This window comes from Pseudophryne corroboree, chromosome 1 (genome assembly GCF_028390025.1).
Source record: "Pseudophryne corroboree isolate aPseCor3 chromosome 1, aPseCor3.hap2, whole genome shotgun sequence".
Classification (NCBI taxonomy): Eukaryota; Metazoa; Chordata; class Amphibia; order Anura; family Myobatrachidae; genus Pseudophryne; species Pseudophryne corroboree.
The window spans coordinates 394346628-394362849 of NC_086444.1; the positions used below are offsets into that span (position 1 = coordinate 394346628).

At 44.7% G+C, this 16222-nt stretch overlaps 1 protein-coding gene across 1 annotated transcript in view; it reads left to right on the forward strand.

Moving 5' to 3' along the window:
* The window catches only part of TPST2 (tyrosylprotein sulfotransferase 2), a 129770-nt gene that overhangs the window by 94408 nt on the left and 19140 nt on the right, over positions 1 to 16222 (forward strand). Inside the window, exons 3-6 of the mRNA XM_063913184.1 lie at positions 9206 to 9297; positions 10010 to 10925; positions 15614 to 15812; positions 16146 to 16196. Of these exons, the coding sequence (XP_063769254.1) occupies positions 10078 to 10925; positions 15614 to 15812; positions 16146 to 16196 (1098 nt within the window). The 5' untranslated portion in view covers positions 9206 to 9297; positions 10010 to 10077. The remainder of the gene's footprint in view (positions 1 to 9205; positions 9298 to 10009; positions 10926 to 15613; positions 15813 to 16145; positions 16197 to 16222) is intronic.

Genomic DNA, 16222 nt, shown 5'->3' on the forward strand with positions numbered 1-16222 from the left:
TTACAGATGCTGAAGATTGAAGGTCCGGAAACAGGCGGCAGAAGGCTCTTCAGTCTTCATGAAGGTAGCGCACAGCACTGCAGCTGTGCGCCATTGTTGTCACACACTTCACACCAAGCGGTCACGGAGGGTGCAGGGCGCTGCTGGGGGCGCCCTGGGCAGCAATATTTAATACCTTTATGGCAAAAGAATACATCACATATAGCCATTGAGGCTATATGTATGTATTTAACCCATGCCAGATATCTAAAACTCCGGGAGAAAAGCCCGCCGAAATAGGGGGCGGGGCTTATTCTCCTCAGCACACAGCGCCATTTTCCTGCTCAGCTCCGCTGTGAGGAAGGCTCCCAGGACTCTCCCCTGCACTGCACTACAGAAACAGGGTAAAACAGAGAGGGGGGGCATTTTTTGGCGATATTTTGATATATTTAAGCTGCTATAAGGAACAACACTTATATAAGGTTGTTCCCATATATATTATAGCGCTTGGGTGTGTGCTGGCAAACTCTCCCTCTGTCTCCCCAAAGGGCTAGTGGGGTCCTGTCTTCGATAAGAGCATTCCCTGTGTGTCTGCTGTGTGTCGGTACGTGTGTGTCGACATGTATGAGGACGATGTTGGTGTGGAGGCAGAGCAATTGCCGATAATGGTGATGTCACCCCCCAGGGAGTCGACACCGGAATGGATGGCTTTGTTTATGGAATTACGTGATAATGTCAGCACATTACAAAAATCAGTTGACGACATGAGACGGCCGGCAAACCAGTTAGTACCTGCCCAGGCGTCTCAGACACCGTCAGGGGCTGTAAAGCGCCCTTTACCTCAGTCGGTTGACACAGACCCAGACACAGACACTGAATCTAGTGTCGACGGTGATGAAACAAACGTATTTTCAAGTAGGGCCACACGTTATATGATCACGGCAATGAAGGAGGCTTTGCATATCTCTGATACTGCAAGTACCACAAAAAGGGGTATTATGTGGGGGGTGAAAAAACTACCTGTAGTTTTTCCTGAATCAGAGGAATTAAATGATGTATGTGATGAAGCGTGGGTTAACCCAGATAGAAAAGTGCTAATTTCAAAAAAGTTATTAGCATTATACCCTTTCCCGCCAGAGGTTAGGGCGCGCTGGGAAACACCCCCTAGGGTGGATAAGGCGCTCACACGCTTATCAAAACAAGTGGCGTTACCGTCTCCTGATACGGCCGCCCTCAGAGATCCAGCTGATAGGAGACTGGAAACTACCCTAAAAAGTATATACACACATACTGGTGTTATACTGCGACCAGCCATCGCCTCAGCCTGGATGTGCAGTGCTGGGGTCGTCTGGTTGGATTCCCTGACTGAAAATATTGATACCCTGGATAGGGACAGTATTTTATTGACTATAGAGCAATTAAAGGATGCTTTCCTTTATATGCGAGATGCTCAGAGAGATATTTGCACTCTGGCATCGAGAGTAAATGCGATGTCCATATCTGCCAGAAGGAGTTTATGGACGCGACAGTGGTCAGGTGATGCGGATTCCAAACGACATATGGAAGTATTGCCGTATAAAGGGGAGGAATTATTTGGCGTCGGTCTATCGGATCTGGTGGCCACGGCAACTGCCGGAAAATCCACCTTTTTACCTCAGACCCCCTCCCAACAGAAAAAGACACCGTCTTTTCAGCCGCAGTCCTTTCGGTCCTATAAGAACAAGCGGACAAAAGGACAGTCATATCTGCCTCGGGGCAGAGGAAGGGGTAAGAGAGGGCAGCAAGCAGCCCCTGCCCAGGAACAGAAGCCCTCTCAGGGTTCTGCAAAGCCCTCAGCATGACGCTGGGGCCTTACAAGCGGACTCAGGAGCGGTGGGGGGTTGACTCAAGAATTTCAGCGCACAGTGGGCTTGCTCACAGGTGGACCCCTGGATCCTGCAGGTAGTATCTCAGGGTTACAGGTTGGAATTGGAGAAGTCTCCCCCTCGCAGGTTCCTAAAGTCTGCTTTGCCAACGTCTCCCTCAGACAGGGCGACGGTATTGGAAGCCATTCACAAGCTGTTTTCTCAGCAGGTGATAGTCAAGGTACCCCTCCTACAACAGGGAAAGGGGTATTACTCCACGCTATTTGTGGTACCGAAGCCGGACGGCTCGGTAAGACCTATTCTAAATCTGAAATCTTTGAACCTGTACATACAAAAATTCAAGTTCAAGATGGAGTCACTCAGAGCAGTGATAGCGAATCTGGAAGAAGGGGACTTTATGGTGTCCCTGGACATAAAGGATGCTTACCTGCATGTCCCAATTTGCCCTTCACATCAAGGGTACCTCAGGTTCGTGGTGCAAAACTGTCATTATCAGTTTCAGACGCTGCCGTTTGGATTGTCCACGGCACCTCGGGTCTTTACCAAGGTAATGGCCGAAATGATGATTCTTCTGCGAAGAAGAGGCGTATTAATTATCCCTTACTTGGACGATCTCCTGATAAGGGCAAGGTCCAGAGAACAGCTGGAGGACGGAGTAGCACTAACCCGACTAGTGCTGCAACAACACGGGTGGATTCTGAATTTTCCAAAATCTCAGTTGACCCCGACGACACGTCTGCTGTTCCTGGGAATGATTCTGGACACGGTTCAGAAAAAGGTGTTTCTTCCGGAGGAGAAAGCCAGGGAGTTATCCGAACTTGTCAGGAACCTCCTAAAACCAGGGAAAGTGTCTGTGCATCAATGCACAAGAGTCCTGGGAAAGATGGTGGCTTCTTACGAAGCGATTCCATTCGGCAGATTCCACGCACGAACTTTTCAGTGGGATCTGCTGGACAAATGGTCCGGATCACATCTGCAGATGCATCAGCGGATAACCTTATCGCCACGGACAAGGGTGTCTCTTCTGTGGTGGTTGCAGAGTGCTCATCTGTTAGAGGGCCGCAGATTCGGCATACAGGACTGGGTCCTGGTGACCACGGATGCCAGTCTGAGAGGCTGGGGAGCGGTCACACAGGGAAGAAACTTCCAGGGAGTATGGTCAAGCCTGGAGATGTCTCTTCACATAAATATACTGGAGCTAAGAGCGATTTACAATGCTCTAAGTCTGGCAAAACCCCTGCTTCAGGGTCAGCCGGTGTTGATCCAGTCGGACAACATCACGGCAGTCGCCCACGTAAACAGACAGGGCGGCACAAGAAGCAGGACAGCAATGGCAGAAGCTGCAAGGATTCTTCGCTGGGCGGAAGATCATGTGATAGCACTGTCAGCAGTATTCATTCCGGGAGTGGACAACTGGGAAGCAGACTTCCTCAGCAGACACGATCTACACCCGGGAGAGTGGGGACTTCATCCTGAAGTCTTCCACATGATTGTGAACCGTTGGGAAAAACCAATGGTGGATATGATGGCGTCCCGCCTCAACAAAAAACTGGACAGGTATTGCGCCAGGTCAAGAGACCCTCAGGCAATAGCTGTGGACGCTCTGGTAACACCGTGGGTGTTCCAGTCAGTGTATGTGTTCCCTCCTCTGCCTCTCATACCAAAAGTACTGAGAATTATACGGCAAAAGGGAGTAAGAACGATACTAGTGGCTCCGGATTGGCCAAGAAGAACTTGGTACCCGGAACTTCAAGAGATGCTCACGGAGGATCCGTGGCCTCTACCTCTAAGACGGGACCTGCTTCAGCAGGGACCGTGTCTATTCCAAGACTTACCGCGGCTGCGTTTGACGGCATGGCGGTTGAACGCCGAATTCTAAGGGAAAAAGGCATTCCGGAAGAGGTAATTCCTACACTGGTAAAAGCCAGGAAGGAGGTGACTGCACAACATTATCACCGCATTTGGAGAAAATATGTTGCGTGGTGTGAGGCCAGGAAGGCCCCCACGGAGGAATTTCAACTGGGTCGATTCCTACATTTCCTGCAAACAGGATTGTCTATGGGCCTCAAATTGGGGTCCATTAAGGTTCAAATTTCGGCCCTGTCGATTTTCTTCCAGAAAGAATTGGCTTCAGTTCCTGAAGTCCAGACTTTTGTAAAAGGAGTACTACATATACAGCCCCCGGTTGTGCCCCCAGTGGCACCGTGGGATCTTAATGTAGTCTTGGATTTTCTCAAATCCCATTGGTTTGAGCCGCTCAAATCGGTGGAGTTGAAGTATCTTACATGGAAAGTAACCATGCTACTGGCCCTGGCTTCAGCCAGGAGAGTATCAGAATTGGCGGCTTTATCATATAAGAGCCCATATCTGATTTTCCATACGGACAGGGCAGAACTGCGGACGCGTCCTCATTTTCTGCCTAAGGTGGTGTCAGCGTTTCACCTGAACCAGCCTATTGTGGTGCCTGCGGCTACTAACGATTTGGAGGATTCCAAGTTGTTGGATGTGGTCCGGGCATTGAAAATATATATTTCAAGAACGGCGGGAGTCAGAAAGTCTGACTCACTGTTTATATTGTATGCACCCAACAAGATGGTTGCTCCTGCTTCTAAGCAGACGATTGCTCGTTGGATTTGTAGCACAATTCAACTTGCACATTCTGTGGCAGGCTTGCCACAACCTAAATCTGTCAAGGCATTCCACAAGGAAAGTGGGCTCATCCTGGGCGGCTGCCCGGGGGGTCTCGGCATTACAACTCTGCCGAGCTGCTACTTGGTCAGGGGCAAACACGTTTGCAAAATTCTACAAATTTGATACCCTGGCTGAGGAGGACCTTGAGTTCTCTCATTCGGTGCTGCAGAGTCATCCGCACTCTCCCGCCCGTTTGGGAGCTTTGGTATAATCCCCATGGTCCTGACGGAGTCCCCAGCATCCACTTAGGACGTTAGAGAAAATAAGAATTTACTTACCGATAATTCTATTTCTCGTAGTCCGTAGTGGATGCTGGGCGCCCATCCCAAGTGCGGATTGTCTACAATACTTGTACATAGTTATTGTTACAAACAAATTCGGGTTGTTATTGTTGTGAGCCGTCTGTTCAGAGGCTCCTACGTTTGTCATACTGTTAACTGGGTTCAGATCACAAGTTATACGGTGTGATTGGTGTGGCTGGTATGAGTCTTACCCGGGATTCAATATCCTTCCTTATTGTGTACGCTCGTCCGGGCACAGTATCCTAACTGAGGCTTGGAGGAGGGTCATAGGGGGAGGAGCCAGTACACACCACCTAATCCTAAAGCTTTATTTTTGTGCCCTGTCTCCTGCGGAGCCGCTATTCCCCATGGTCCTGACGGAGTCCCCAGCATCCACTACGGACTACGAGAAATAGAATTATCGGTAAGTAAATTCTTATTTTTTTACTCAGAAAATGCGTCTTGGGCACAATGCGATGCGACTAGGATGACCAGGAGACACTGCTGATTAATTTGAAACTTTGAAGTGAAAAAAAGCTGCGTCCACTGCACCTTAGCACTTCTTATGCAGATTCAGAGACTCGGTTGCACACAGATATACAAGTGTCGTATAGCAAATTAAGCAGCACAGTGTCATGGTGCATCTTAGTCACATTGCATTGCAACTGACATGCATTTTCGGGTAAAAGACGCTGAAAAACAACGCCAGCTGAGTCACATGGACCTGGCGCATCTAGTGTTTGGCACAATTGCAGCAACGATGTATGAGGACGGGATCAGTATGAAATACTTAGAATCAAAATCCCGACAGTCAGAATACAGACACCAATTGACCGATGGTCAAAATACAGACAAGGTCAAAAATGCTGACATTTAAAAAGTCGACACTGTCAAAATGCTGAGATTTAAAATGTCGACAGGTCAAAAAGTCGTCACAAATTTATCATCATTTTGAAGTGTATCTCGACATAGGCCGACATGGACACCATATAAGTGTACCGCGTACACTCACATGGCGAAGTGTCCACTTATACGGTGTCCATGTCGACATACACACAAAAAAAATTATGAAAACTTGTGTCGACTTTTTGACCTATCAATGTTTTAAATGTTGGTATTTTGACCATGTCGACATTTTAAATGTCGTCATTTTGACCTTGTCTGTATTTTGACCATCGGTCAATTGGCGGGATTTTGCTTCGAGCACGATGCCTCGCAGCGCTCGGCACACTATTATATTCCCCCTCCAGGTCCACTGGGATGATAAAGTAAGAACAAGTCGGTTTCAATGAAAAAATCATGAAAAACTTGTTGACTTTTTGAACTGTCAACATTTTAAATGTCGGTATTTTGACCTTGTCGGTATTTTGACAATCGGTCAATGGTTGTCGGTATTTTGACCGTCCGGATTTTAATTGAAGGTAAATTGACTGCATCCCATGAGGACACATCTGTAGGTTAGTAAATATACAAAGTAACAAGCTGCAGTATTAAAGATAGTGTCAAATGTATCTAGTGGTCCCCAATTAGCTCTGTAAGAAAAACAGCTTCCATACCGTAAGTTGATTTGCTGAATGAAGCAGTGTTTGTGTTCTGCAGTACATTAAGTGAATGCTTATCATTTCATGCGCTGGACAAGTGTGGAGAGGACAGGCGGAATGATCCAGCCTGTCTTTACAGGAGCATTATTTTTAAGAGAACTGCAGGTAATAGATATGTGTAGTTATCAAGTCATGTAAGTTTATTTCATTTACGTGGCAGTGTCCTGTAACTTGACTTTGTGAACAATTAAACTATTTTAGTTTGTAACTACTTACCAGACTGTGTAGTATAAACATTTTACTGGAGGAACTATTTGGTCTCTGTTCCTCAAAATGAGATATCAGTTCCTTAGGAAAGAAAAGGAAACATTGTTTAGTCAAGATTATGTAAGAATAAAGCACAGACCCCTTTTCTCCATGTTTTAAATGGTAAACTGATTAATAATCATGAATGGTACAGCAGGTATATTTATTGTATCGTGTATATTTATAGCGGGATTCATATGGCGCATAGTGTGTGCAGGACATAATTATTATTAACTCACAGTGCTGTGGTCATGGGTTCAGACCAGGGTCCTAGGTATGGTGTTTGTATGTTCTACCCATGTTTTTGTGTGTTTCCCTCTCTCGCTCCTGTTTCCTTCCATACTGCAAAGACAGGTAGGTTATACTGTAGGTTCTCAAAATCTGTCCTCAGGACCCCAAACAGTGCATGTTTTCCAGGGCTCCTCATAGAATAACATGTCTAATAGCGACACCTGTAGATTTTTTATTGTGTCGGTGAGTAATGTATACGGGTTGGGGATGGAATGCTGATAGCTGGGATCCCGGAGGTCATCCGACATCGGGATCCCAGCCGCCAGAATGCCGGCAGCGGGGCGAGCACTAGAAAGCCCTTTGCAGGCTCAGGGGCTCACTGCGCTTGCCACAGGTTCTATTCCCAGTCTATGGGTGTCGTGGACACCCATGAGAGGAAATAGCCCTGGCGCAGCTGTCTGTATTCTCACGATCCCAGCGTCTGTATTCTGACCGCCGGGATATTAACTACATCCCATGTATACACCTGTGCACCAGCTAGGTGACCTAGAAAATATGACCTGTTTGGGGTCCAGAGGACTGAGAATGAGAATCATTGCGGTAGGTTAATTGTAAACTCAACTAGGCAGGAACTAGTTTTAAAGAATTTTAAACAATACAATTCCCTGTATTGGAAAGCATAAGTAGGCACTATTTAAAAATTGTTAATAAATACTGAAAACGCTATGTAACAGAGAATTATATTACCAGAGCCCCCAAAGGGTAAACTCATGCACACAGGTAGGAACATACAAATGGCAAAAAAATAGTGCCTTGGTTGGGATAGAAATATGGCTTCAGTTCTGCGAGGCAGCAATGTTAACTGTTATCACTAATACTGCTTTCGCACCCAACCTCCGACCCGGGATATTGCCAGGGCAACCCGGGAAGGCTGCAGTGTGAAAAGTGCAACCCGGATTACCCTATCTGGGTTCCGTTAATGCATTTGTAACGCTAACCCAGGTCAACCCTATTCACACCGGAACACAACCCAGGTTGCCCTGGCAATATCGGACCTAACTCCCGAGTACTGCTTCTGTGTGAAAGGATCTGAAACTGGTATCAACACTGCTTGAAATTGATGATCCCGGATTGGACCTGCGATTTAGGTGTGAAAGGAGTATAAATTGTAGTGAAAAACATTTATGAAAACTGTGCAAGTGTAATAAAATGTGGTGTTGCCCTAAGCAACACCTCCGATTTGGGTACAGTTTACTACATGGGGGAAGATGTATCAAATCTTGAAGAGCGATAGAGGGTATTCAGTTATTGTCTTTTTTTCACTTAGGTGAAAAAACTGCGCTTTTCGCTATTTTTTAGGGCAAATGGGGATTCGTAATATACAATAGCAGAGCTGTTTTTTTGCCTAGGCGAAACATTTGGCAGGAGCAAAAAAACATATGGAACGATTTTGAGGCATTTTCACCAGTGCATTTTCACACACAAAAAAAAGTGAAAGGCATTGGCGAAATTCTTTAAAAACGAGCGAAAATGGCCTGTAACTGAATACGCAGGGGGGTAAATTCAATAGCTCCGAAAATGCTGGCGCGAATTGAATGCCCCCATAAAGTACTAACCAATAAACTCCTAACCATCATTTTGGGGTGTATTCAATAAGTGTCGGAATGGATCCGACGAGGGATATTCAAAGGACAGCCAAATCCGACTGTAGGCTGCCGGATGCGCTGCCAGCGGCGGCGGGGGGAGACGGACGGTGGTGGGCGGCGGGGGGCAGCTGCCAGCGGCGGAGGAAAAAGTCTGCGGCAGCGGGGGTGGTGTCTGCAGGGGGCTGAGGAGCCTGGTCGGGGGGACGCCCTGCTCAATCTGACTTTTTTTAAAGTCGGATTGAGATTGTCGGAAAGGAGAAGCACGTGGATCGGCGCCTATTCCGCCGATCCGCGTGTTTTCGGGGATTCCTGACTTGTCGGGAAAAAACTGCTTTTTTTTAAAACTTTTAAAAACTGCTCTTTCAGACAAGATGGCAGCTTCCGACAGCTATTGAATACACCCCATAATCTATCTGCTCTGTCTGTTTTGATCCTTTTGCAAGCTGTACAGTCTTCAGCAGAATAGAATGCCCTGTCATTTCACTTACCCAATAAGTAAGCACGGCACAGAGGAGGAGGGGGAAGGGGTGAAAGGGAGGGGTGGAATGTAGACTGTACTTTTATTACGACTATCCGTTTCATGTAGGTTTGTGTTAGTTGGAAATATCCTGTTTTAGACTCCTGTAATGGATTTATCTATTGTGAAAATGTGCTTTTGCTTGTAGGTGTAAATACATTTTATAAAGGAACGATTTGGTCTTATTTCCCGGAACATGAAATCTCACTTCATTGTGAAACTAAAGGAAACGATGTTCAGGCAAGTTTATATAAGAGTAGAACACTGCCACCTGTTGTCCATTCATGGTATTTTTCATAAGTGAATAATGAGATGACTATTACATGTGAGTAACATAGCAACATCATTATTGGTTACAGTTTTCATACTTCTGGTATCAGTGAGATTGTGACGAATCCAGCATCCTGTGTGTATTTAGTAGGCTTACCTACATATTGACATAAAATGAATGCACCATTTTAATGTTACTCTTGTCCCATTATTTTTATAGTGCCAACATATTGTGCAGTACTTTACATATTAACATTAGGCTCTGGCCCAAAGCAGGCCGGGCGTGAGACCACACACAAGGGTTGATTTAATCCGAAGCAGCACATGTTTGGACTAGAGGGAACCTAGTGGAAATAAAAACTACAGCCCATGTGCTATGTGAACCTTACAGCATACATACAGTGAGGACATTCATCAAAACTGTTGAAGCATCTGTGTAGAAAATGTTGTGTTGCCCATCGCAACCAATATACCGCTAGTACAGTTTAGATTAGAAACCAAAGCAAACATCTGATTGGCTGCTGCGGTTAACATATTTTAACGGTTTCTTTACCTATACTTGTGGAACAGTTGTTACTCGTGTTACAATATGTTCTTCAGCACCATTTGGATGTTAGTGTGCAGGAAAAAAACTATTTGGGATGCTTTTAATAAAGAAACTTTTTTCCCCCCTCATTTGCAGGCTCCTCATGGAAGGATCGCATTAAAAGTTTACTGGCTGCAGTAGTTTCCGCATGTTGACCAGTAAGAATGCGGTTCACTGTGAAGAAGGTGTCCTTGGTGATTGGCTTTGTTGCCTTGGTGGCATTAGCAGCACATCTTGGCCAGCAAATGCTAGAATGTCAGCAGATTCTCGATGAAGGCTATAGCAAGAAAAATCGTGGTGTCATGAAGCCGGAGAGTGAAGAACTAGTTATGGTAGATGCCAATAATATAGAGTACAGATACAGCAAGGATATGCCCTTAATATTTATTGGTGGCGTGCCACGAAGTGGTACAACATTAATGAGAGCTATGCTGGATGCTCATCCTGATGTCCGCTGCGGGGAAGAAACACGAATTATCCCTCGGATTTTAGCAATGAGGCAAGCTTGGTCAAAGTCTGGAAGTGAAAAGATGCGTCTTGATGAAGCTGGCGTAACAGATGGTGTCATGGATGCTGCCGTGCAGGCTTTTATACTGGAAATAATAGCAAAACATGGAGAACCCGCTAAGCTGTTATGTAATAAGGACCCATTTACTTTGAAATCATCCGTTTATCTTTCCAAACTTTTCCCTAATTCCAAGTTTCTTTTAATGATACGGGATGGACGTGCATCTGTGCATTCAATGATCACTAGGAAGATAACTATAGCTGGCTTTGATTTAAACAGCTACAGGGATTGTCTAACCAAGTGGAACAAAGCGATAGAGATCATGTATGCACAATGTTTAGAAATCGGGGAGCACAAGTGTCTACCAGTTTATTATGAACAGTTAGTTTTGCATCCCAAGCAAGCCATGCACGCCATTATTAAATTTCTAGACATCCCGTGGAACGATGCTATGCTTCATCATGAAGAACTTATTGGAAAACCTGGAGGAGTATCCCTGTCTAAGTGAGTACTGCTGTGGAAATTCTGTTTGTTGTTTTGAATCAAATATAGTTTAGCCTTGACTACCCATTGACAGGGACATTTTTATGTGTAAAAGATATTAAGGGGTATATGGAATTGCCGGCGAATCGCGGCAATTTTTCGCCCGTTTTTTAATTCGACACAATTCGACCGTCGAATTCCGGCAGGTGGGTGCCGGAATTCAACATATTCAATAAAAAACGGATTCGACAGTCCCGCTGTCGAAAAACGGCCAATTTGACGGATTTTGATTAGACTTGTAAAAATGTAAAAAAAAACGGGAAAAACCCCGAAAAAAATTTGCGTGGGGCCCCCCCTCCTAAGCATAACCGGCCTCGGGCTCTTCGAGCCGGTCCTGGTTCTAAAAATCCGGGGGGGGGGAACTGACAGGGGATCCCCCGTATTTTTAAAACCAGCACCGGGCTCTGCGCCTGGTGCTGGTGCAAAAAATACGGGGGACAAAAAGCGTAGGGGTCCCCCGTATTTTTTACACCAGCATCGGGCTTCACTAGCTGGACAGATAATGCCACAGCCGGGGGTCACTTTTATACAGCGCCCTGCGGCCGTGGCATTAAATATCCAACTAGTCACCCCTGGCCGGGGTACCCTGGAGGAGTGGGGACCCCTTCAATCAAGGGGTCCCCCCCCAGCCACCCAAAGGCCAGGGGTGAAGCCTGAGGCTGCCCCCCCCCCCCCCCCCCCATCCAAGGGCTACGGATGGGGGGCTGATAGCCTTGAGTAAAATGATAGAATATTGTTTTTTTCCAGAAGAACTACAAGTCCCAGCAAGCCTCCCCGCAAGCTGGTACTTGGAGAACCACAAGTACCAGCATGCGGGTGGAAAAACGGGCCCGCTGATACCTGTAGTTCTACTGGAAAAAAAATACCCAAATAAAAACAGGAGACACACACCGTGAAAGTAAAAGTTTATTTCATACATGCCGACACATACATACTTACCTATGTTGACCCGCCGACTGCCACGCCCCCCTCGTCACTGAAGAATCCAGGGTACCTGTGAATAAAATTATACTCACCTGATCCAGTGTCTGGATCTTTTTAAATAATCCTCTTACTTGGCAAAACAACAAAACGGCAACCCGGACCAAACGGACTGAAAGGGGTCCCATGTTTACACATGGGACCCCTTTCCACGAATGCCGGGACCCCACGTGACTCCTGTCACAGAGGGTCCCTTCAGCCAATCAGCGAGCGCAACGTCGTGGCACTCTGCTGATTGGCTATGCGCGTCTGAGCTGTCAGACAGCGCATCGCAAAGCCTTACCATTATATTCAATGGTGGGAACTTTGCGGTCAGCGGTGAGGTCACCCGCGGTGATCCACTGACCGCAGGTAACCCCACCGCTGACCGCAAAGTTCCCACCATTGAAACTAATGGAGGGAGCTGTGCGATGCGCTGTCTGCCAGCTCAGACGCGCATACAGCCAATCAGGAGAGTGCCACGAAGTGGCGCTTCCTGATTGGCTGAAGGGACCTTTCTGTGACAGCAGTCACGGGGGGGTTCTGCATTCGGGGAAAGGGGTCCCATGTGTAAACATGGGACCCCTTTCAGTCCGTTTGGTCCGGGTATTCGTTTTTTTGTTTTGCCAAGTACGTGGATTACAAATCACAGGACACTGGATCAGGTGAGTATAATTTTATTCACAGGTACCCCGGATCGTCGGATCAGGAGACGTGGCAGTCGGCGGGTCAACATAGGTAAGTATGTATGTGTCGGCATGTATGAAATAAACTTTTACTTTCACGGTGTGTGTCTCCTGTTTTTATTTGGGTATTTTTTTCCAGTAGCACTACAGGTACCAGCGGGCCCGTTTTTCCACCCGCATGCTGGTACTTGGGGTTCTCCAAGTACCAGCTTGCGGGGGAGGCTTGCTGGGACTTGTAGTTCTTCTGAAAAAAAACAATATTCTATCATTTACTCAAGGCTATCAGCCCCCCATCCGCAGCCCTTGGATGGGGGGGCAGCCTCGGGCTTCACTCCTGGACCTTGGGTGGCTGGGGGGGGGGACCCCTTGATTGAAGGGGTCCCCACTCCTCCAGGGTACCCCGGCCAGGGGTGACTAGTTGGATATTTAATGCCACGGCCGCAGGGCGCTGTATAAAAGTGACCCCCGGCTGTGGCATTATCTGTCCAGCTAGTTGAGCCCGATGCTGGTGTAAAAAATACGGGGGACCCCTACGCTTTTTGTCCCCCGTATTTTTTGCACCAGCACCAGGCGCAGAGCCCGGTGCTGGTTTTAAAAATACGGGGGATCCCATGTCCGTTTTCCCCCCGGATTTTTAGAACCAGGACCGGCTCGAAGAGCCCGAGGCTGGTTATGCTTAGGAGGGGGGGACCCCACGCATTTTTTTTTTCTGATTTTTACCATTCCATTTAAAAAAAAAAAATATATATATATATATATATATATATATATATATATATATATATATATATAATTTTTTATTTTATTTTTAAATATATAAATAATACTTGTGCCTCCAAAATAGACAAACCAAGTACATAATCCCTTCTAATATAAATAGATATGCTATTACCAATAGAAAAAACACACAAAAAAACTTGTTTTTAAAATTTTTTATTAGATTCCGCCAGCAAAGTGTGGCGGATTGAAAATGACGATTTTACTGTCTAAAAGCACTGTTGTCGAATTTACAATCTTCAATTGAATATACTTTTGTCGAATTGCCGCATTTGTACCATTGCAGAAATGTCGAATTTGACAAATGTCGAATTTCAAAAAGTCGAATTTTGAAAGTCCGTTTTTATGACGAAAAGTACTGAATTGCATTGTCGAATTTTTTTTTTGGCGAAAATGTCCCGTTTTTCGACATTTTCGGGAATTCGACCGCAATTGCATATACCCCTAAGTGTGTCTTTTTTTTTTTTTTTTTTTTGCATGTGTGTTTGGTGGGTTTTTTGTTTGGTTTTCTCTTTCTCTTTTTCATTTGTCTCTAGAATCCTGACTGCAAGTGTGCAACTCCAGATATGGAGCATAGTACTGAACAGCAGGAGGCTCTCATACAGATATCCTGGGGTATATTTACTAAAAGTTGATTTTGATTGGCTTTTGGTCGATGTTTGATAGATTTTGTGTTTCAGAGTAAATCACACATTTACTAACAGATGATTTTTGACATTGTTTTAATAAAAAAAATACGTAAAAAATCACCTGTTATTAAATGTGGAATTTAGACCCTGAAATTCAAAATCGGCCAAACATCGAACAGAAATCACACAAACATCAAACAAAAATTGAACCAGGTTGACTTTTAGTAAATATACCCCTAAATCGCACATTTACTAACAGATGATTTTTGACATTTAAAAAAAAAAATCTGTTAGTCTGTGATTTAGACCCAGAAACGCAAAATCTTCCAAACATTGACAAAAATATCGATCACAATCGACCCAAATCAACTTTTAGTTATTATTTCCCCGTGTTCATCAACAGAGTGATGAGCTGATCTCACTAGCATTGTTACTGTGGGACAGGAAATATTTAGGAGGATTAATTTTGGATGTAGAAAGGATGACTTATAATTCGGCCCCGGTTTTTGCCTGCCACAAACCACTCTCAAGTTCAGACTTGCATAGGAATAATTATTTTAGATTCCTTGAATTTTACCTGCAGGCTGCTCAGTATAGTACACCTTAACGGTTTGACTTGCATGTGCCCTTTTATAGCAAACGCTATTAGAAATTTAGAAACCAGACAGGCACTTTTCAAAGCCATTATTCACACAGATCTGTGTGTTCATTTTAAATGATGCCTTTTTGAAGGAAAGTTGCCATAGTGGACCATAGGAGTGTCAGCTGCTGAACTCGCCATACCTGCTGCTATGAATACTGTAGTAGTAGTAGTAGTAGTGACAGTGCCTTTTATAATGTCTGCTCTCTACATCCAGCACATTGTCCATGAAATGTTAGAAACACAGAATTTGAAAAAGTGAAACTGGCACTAGTTGGAATGGAATCTTCTCTTGAGTGTTGTAGTGTAAGATATTTACAGCTTGGCACTTCTCTGTAAAATATATGCAAAATCAGTATGGAAAGAAGTGCCGTAATTTTTAGGAGTGCTAGGTCCAGAACATCCTTTATTATTATCAATTCTTCATCTCTTGCTAGTCGCTCTGTTCTCATTTTGAGCGTGGGTGGGAATAAAACATCTTGTAGTCATAAAATCATCGGATTACTCTCCGTAGCACAGAATTTTTCAGGAGCTTAGTGTCATGATTTTGGTTGCCTGTAATTTGGCTGTGGACAGGCTGAGATATGTGTTGGTGTTGTGATATGGAGAGAGGAATGGAGGCAGGCAGAGGTAACAGTATAATATTTACCTTTTTATAACATCCATACTTATAAGACTTGGCTATGGTGCTTTATAAACTTGCCAGTATATGGTAATATGGATGTCCTATTTTTCAACAACCTATTTGAACTTATTACTTGTGCAAGACCTATTATCTAATGGCAACCTATCTCTAATTAATAGATAGAATCTTCACTTTAGAAAATGTAATCCAAGCTTTGTGCATTGTTAAAACATTAACAGTCATTAGTGCTTTTAGATTCTTCAAAGTAAAATGTGGCCACCTGTAATTCTTTTAGTTCCCTTCAATATTAATGGCGTATTTTACATTTCCAGAACTGAAAAATCAACGGACCAAGTAATGAAACCTGTGAATCTTGAGGCCTTGTCTAAGTGGGTTGGAAAACTCCCTGCAGATATTGTAGATGACATGCCCCGCATAGCCCCCATGCTTGCAAGACTGGGATATGATCCTTTTGCAAACCCGCCAAGATATGGTAACCCAGATGCCATAGTTGTCAACAACACGCACAGAGTAAGTAAATGTACATGTAAGGTAATAGTTCACTATTGAATTTTGTATGTAAAACACGCTCTTGTACTCACAATTCAGGATACTCAAAAACACATGAACACGCTCTTATTCCCAGACATTAACATTTGTATTGTTAGGACTGATCAAAAATGAGAGTACATCTACTTTTCTGACACAAAGCAGTCGCCTGATTTTCATTATTGCCAAAGTGATTTAGAGTACAGCAATACATGAAAACCGTTTATTGTTCTGTATTAAATATCATTTACAATTGTAGTGTGTATAGATAATGGGAGCTGTTACACATTCTAATGATTAGTATTGTTTTTCTAGATCCTGAAGGGGGATTTTAAAACGCCAAGCAATCTGAAAGGATATCTTCAGGTTAGACTCATGCATGTGTTATAGAA